Below are 5,439 nucleotides of genomic sequence, written 5' to 3'. Positions count from 1 at the left end.
TTGCTTTGATGGTGCTGCAGGGCAATGCCTCTGGCCAGCCTGAAAATGTGGCTCCTGGTCCCAAAGGGTCCCGGGATTCGCCCTGTCTGGGCAGTTTGAAGAAATCTCTCTGCCAGGGATCACCAGGGGCATTTCCTCTGCGAGCAACTCCTGGGGGACGGCACTTGAGAGGGCGGGATTATTTTTCAAACAGATTTCACGTCTCCCCACGATGGATTTAGCAAGGCTGGTCACCCTCATGCTAACTACTTCTCCCGTTAAATCATCAATTACAGTCTCTGCTCCCCAGAGGGTTTCTTGATGCTTTTTCTCAATTAATTTTAGCAGTACCTGGGGAGAAACTACAGCTTGGTTTGTAGGGATCACCATCCACCCCCTCTCATTTTCTCTTGCCCTCACTGATTTTGCCAGTTCCAGATCAGCATCACTAGAAATTGGGAGGGCGCTTGAGAGGGATGGGATTATTGTTCAAACACATTCATATCTCCCCACAATGGATATTCAGATCTCTCTCCATGGAAGGGATTAATACCAAGATAACTTTTTCCACTGCTCTTAAGCTGCTTGCTCTGCTGGTCAACTACATACCTTCATCGGGGAGTTTCCCACCTGAGGACCTCGCGATGCTATCGCGCCGCTTCTCTCCATTTCCCTATGTCTTCCCGCAACTGCAGGATTTCTTCTTGGTGCTTGACAGGGGATCCTCGTGCAGTTAACAGTCCTCTTCCTTTCCATATTGCCCCATGGGCATGGACCACCCCAAAGCATATTTAGAGGCCATCCATATATCTACCTTATGAAGGCTGTCCCGATTCAATGATTCCTCTGTTACCTTTATCCCTAGAAAGGCAGCTGCATTTCCTCCCGTAGCTGTTTTGAGCTCCTTCAATCAGGAGCACTGGTGTCACCCCTGCCCGCAGGCCCTGGCTACCCCAACTCACATTATTCAGTTCCTTAGAAAAGGACCCCACCAGCCTTTTCCCATCTCCTGCTCTCTGGGCTAAGACCCTCAAAGCTCGATGCTGTCTTTCCTGCACAAACAACTCTTGGCTTTGAACGCTCTCCTTGAGTCCCCACACGAGCAGCCCTTCCCCAGAGGCCTTAAGGGCCTTCTAGAGATGCTTTACCACAAGTCCATCAGGAGGTATCCCCAGGCAACATCATCAGCCATTCCTATGAGGTCTCTCAGCTCCCACACTGCTCTGGGCTCAGCAGTTCTGCAGATGCTTCCCTGTGATCACTCCCAAGTCGCTGACATCCCAGTCGTCGCCCCAGGGCTGTCTCTGTGACCAGCGCGCAGGGTGCTGCAACCTCCTCGGCATGCAGGAAGGCAGGGGACCCAGGCTTGGAGACTGTCCTGCTGTGACAATGCAGGACTTGTCCACTGCATCCACACTGGGCTTGCTTCTATCAGCCATGGCCTTCTCTTCCAGCAGACTCCATAAAAAAGACAAATTAAAGCACTTCGTTAATTTTAAAATGTTAATTAACATTTAATTACATTTAAACTATGTACAGGGTAAACCAGGTTTCCCCGCTCCTCCCACCACCCCCATGCCCTTATTGTATGGCCCGGCGAATGAAGCTGCTTTTGACTCTGTCTGCCTTCTCTTTCTCCTTATTCCTGATCGGATCCATTGCAAAACAGTGCCAGAGTCGCAGCATTTCATCACCAGCAGCCATGGCCACTGTTTCGCCATCAGGGCTCAGAGCCATGCTCAAGACTCTCGCTGTGTGACCTGAAGAGGAGGTGTGCGCTCAGGGATGGGCCACTCGACGAACGCCCTGGTCCCTCTGCTTCTGCCACCATGCTTACATTTACTCTGTGGGCCCCATGAACTCTACTAGCTCACAGAGCTGTCCCTGCACTGTGCTGCAGCAGCAGGAATTCACAGCCCAGGTGGGCATTTGGAGCAACAGCATTCCTTCAGCAGCCGCCAGGAGGGCCTCCCTCGAGCAGCACACGCCTCTGCTCACCATCCTGCACCAGCCGTGCTGCAGTTTGGGCCACCCCTCTGCTCAACCCAAGGATCACATCTGCCTTCAGCTGCCAGAAGCCCTCCCTTCCCCAGGCAAAGGGCCCTGCCTACCTTGCAGCTCAGTGACCTTGGACATCGCTGGATACTTCCAGATCACGAGACGATTCTCTCCAGAGCCATAGCCTGAAATGAGCTCCTCGTAGTTTGTTGACCGCAGGATGGAACCGATCTGGGAGGAGGCAGGAATGCAGGGGAGACGAGCTGCTTGTGCACTCAGAGAGGAGCACGGCCCCCTCCTTTTCCCTGCCTCTGGGCCTCAGGAGCCAGCAACTCTGCTCAGGTGTCCCACCAGAAGCTGTTTACGTCCAAGCCGACGGTCATGTCTCACCTGGGAATGGGCATCAATATTGCTGAGGCAGATGCCAGAACACACGTTCCAGAGGTGGAGGCGTTTGTCACCGGCTCCGCCTCCAGTGGCCAGAACGCTGGGCTGCCACGGACACCATGCCACAGCCTGCCAGAAGAGGGTTCATCCTAAGGTGTGCAACAAGCAACCTGTGCACAGGCAGTGCTGCACAACTGCCTCGCACACAAACGCATGCCCACAGCTGCCCCGTGCTCACCTTGACAGCACCCTGGTGCTGATGGAAGGTCTGGACTGGAACAAATCCTCCACGGCCCCCCTGGCTGCTCGGCCAGATGTTCACCAAGTGGTCGTCACCACCACTGGTGAGGAAGCAGCTGTTTGGAGACCACTTGAGTCCACACACCTCCTGCGTACGACCAGCAAGCATGGCCACGTGGTGCTGAGCGACTCTGACATCATGGAGCTGGATGCAGCCGCTGCATGCCCCACTGCAGAGAGAAGGCTTACAGGGTCAGGCTGCACACATTGCTGGGAAAAGCCACCCTGGAGCTGAGGCAGGACTGCTGGACCTGCCGCAGGTTTCACACCAGTGCTACCAGCAGATCCAGGCTGTTGGGGTGAGCCAAGCAGATCCAGAAGAATCTGTAGCAGCTCCACTCCGCTCTTCCCACCCCCACCCACTGCTTTACCTGGACAGGACGTGGCTGTTCCAGCTGAGACACCCCACACGGGACACATGGCTGGTCATAGTGCAGAGACGTTTCTGATGCTGGATGTCCCACAGCTAGAGAAGCAAAGCAACAAGTTCTCCAGCATACCAGGAAATGCCAGCCCCATTGCTTTGCCCTAAAGACCTCACCACGCAGGCTCTGGCATTCAGCCTGGTCACTCTTGGAGCAGGGATCAATTTGTATCTCGTGCCCACAGAACAGAAGGAGAACATGAGGGGTCAGAAACCCCAATCCCTAACAGCTTCCAGTTTGACTCCTGCACTCACCTGGACCTCACCGTTGCTCAAGCCAACAGCGAGGAAGTTGCCTCCATTACCCCACGACACAGAGGAACCATAATCAGCTATGTGCTCCATCTCCATGAAGTTGATGATCTCCCCAGAGATGTGGTGCCACAGGTAGACAGTAGTGTCCAGAGCCAGTGCCAGGAGGTTTTGAGGGCTCCAGTGCCAGGAGGTTTTGAGGGCTCCAGTCCAGGAGATTCAGATCTACAGTTTGGAAGAGCAACGCGATGCAGGCCACACTGTGCTGCCCTGGAGGGCCCTGCCCTTCACCGGTGCTGATGCTGCACCTTCCACTGCCACCAGGTGTGTGTGTGCACACGCACAGACACACAGGCAGGGAAGGGGCAGCCTTCTGGGTGTCACTATGCCCAGCTCAGGGGCCCCTACCCCCCATCCAAGTCACCTGCACAGCACTTGGGACCACTCTTCCTACAAGGCTTCACCCCAGAAGTGGCCCATGCCAGCCCAAGGGCAGAAGAGACTGAAACAGCCAGGCAGAGCTCCAGCTCCTCGCACCATGCTGGCCTAGGAACTGCACTGCGCTACACAACGATCTCAATGCCCAGCACTCACCATTGCAGCCCACTTAACAACAGTCATCACGGATGTCTGCGGTATCCAGGATCTGCTCTGCCGCGGAGCGAATGTGTCTGCCCTTCCTCATGATGGACCCAGGCATCACCTCATGCCTGTAGAGCGCTTTGAGGTTGTTTTGAAAGCCTGTATGCAGAGAAACACTTCTGTTGACCTGAGTTCCCGTTTCCTCCCAGCTAAGCCCATCTCACCTAAGGAGAAATCCCTCCCAGAGGAAATGCAGCCCTGAGAGTAAAGCCACGCTTAGAAGAGTGCAGCGCCCTAACAGCACTGGTGGGGCTGACAGCTGAACCAGGGGCAGCTCCAGAGCTAGAACTCAAAGGAATGAGTGTAACTGACCAGCCCGTGGTTTTCTGTGTCCTGTTACGTTTAGAGACAGTTAAAGGTATAAAAGGAACAGCAGGGAGTTGGAAGCTTGTGCCGCCATCGGGAAGGTTTGCCACATGTAGTACCAGGAAGCACCCAGCAGCTTTTGTAAATCAGTTCACTGGAGCTGTCACACAGCCCCTCAGCTGCTGGACACCTAAGGATTAGGGAGACCCCAGTGTGCACAACAACTCCCAGAAGCCAGTCGATGCCTCCAAATGCGGAGCCTCTGTGCCGCTGTTCCCCTGCCCAGGGCTCTCCAGCTGAGTCGACTCACCCAGACCCTGTCCCTCACCTGCCGCAGGGCTCTGAGCCTTTCCACTGAGGCTCAGGATCTTTGCCTCTTCCACATCAAAGCCGTTCAGCCTCACTGTGTAGGCTTTCTGGTGCTCCTACAGAAACAATCCACCCTCAGCGAGAGGCATTGCAAACACGAAGCCCGTGCTACACTTCAAATTGCAGCCGGCAGAGGACACGGCTCCCATTGGTTGGGGCAGGAATGGGCCCCTCCCATTGGCTGGGGCGGGGCCTGAGGGTGGGGCTAGTGGCTTCGCATATGCAGTGTTGGGGAGGCGGGGTGGGGGGTTCGTGAGATCTCGCGAGGTCTCAGGGAGTACTAGATTACGCGAGATTTTAGCAGTAGCTGAGGAGGAGCTGTTCTATGATTCTATGACACTTGAGGTGTTCAATGTCAGGTTAGATGGACCTGATCCAGTGAGAGGTTTTCTTGCCCATGGCAGGGCTTGGAACTGGATGGGCTTTGAGGTTCCTTCCAGCCCAAAGCATTCTAGGAGTCTATGAATCCAAAGTCCGTGAGGACTGTGAGTCACAGAGAGCGAGCCCCGAGCGGCAGCTCTGGCCATAGAGCGGTGTCGGCGTCGTCCAGAAAGTGCGAGCGTGGAATGCAGAGCGCCCCTGTCGGCGACCATGGAGTGTTGCCCTAGGGGGCAGAGCGGCTCTGGCGTACTGTGTCTCAGTTCCCACGGTGTCCGGTCGCGTCTTTCCCGAGCGGAGCCTGCGCACAGTGGGGATCCCGGCAAGCGGCAGCGCATGAGTCCCGGGATCGGCGCTGCCTCCCTGCCGGCCCTGTTCATCGAGGCGTTGGTACAGGGGAAGGG

At 55.7% G+C, this 5,439-nt stretch overlaps 1 protein-coding gene across 1 annotated transcript; it reads right to left on the bottom strand.

Annotated features, from left to right (window-relative positions):
* Window positions 1–1,077: 1,077 nt before the first annotated feature.
* Window positions 1,078–3,433, bottom strand: LOC138723295 (cell division cycle protein 20 homolog). Its single transcript, XM_069862241.1, has 6 exons — window positions 3,344–3,433; window positions 3,036–3,130; window positions 2,603–2,834; window positions 2,368–2,493; window positions 2,091–2,208; window positions 1,078–1,437 (listed from the first exon to the last, which is right to left on the bottom strand). Exons 1-6 carry the CDS (start codon window positions 3,431–3,433, stop codon window positions 1,238–1,240), a joined length of 861 nt encoding a protein of 286 aa, XP_069718342.1. The 3' UTR covers window positions 1,078–1,237.
* Window positions 3,434–5,439: the final 2,006 nt, after the last annotated feature.

This window comes from Phaenicophaeus curvirostris, chromosome 8 (assembly GCF_032191515.1).
Source record: "Phaenicophaeus curvirostris isolate KB17595 chromosome 8, BPBGC_Pcur_1.0, whole genome shotgun sequence".
Taxonomy (NCBI): Eukaryota; Metazoa; Chordata; class Aves; order Cuculiformes; family Cuculidae; genus Phaenicophaeus; species Phaenicophaeus curvirostris.
This window is presented reverse-complemented; position numbering and strand designations above follow the sequence as displayed.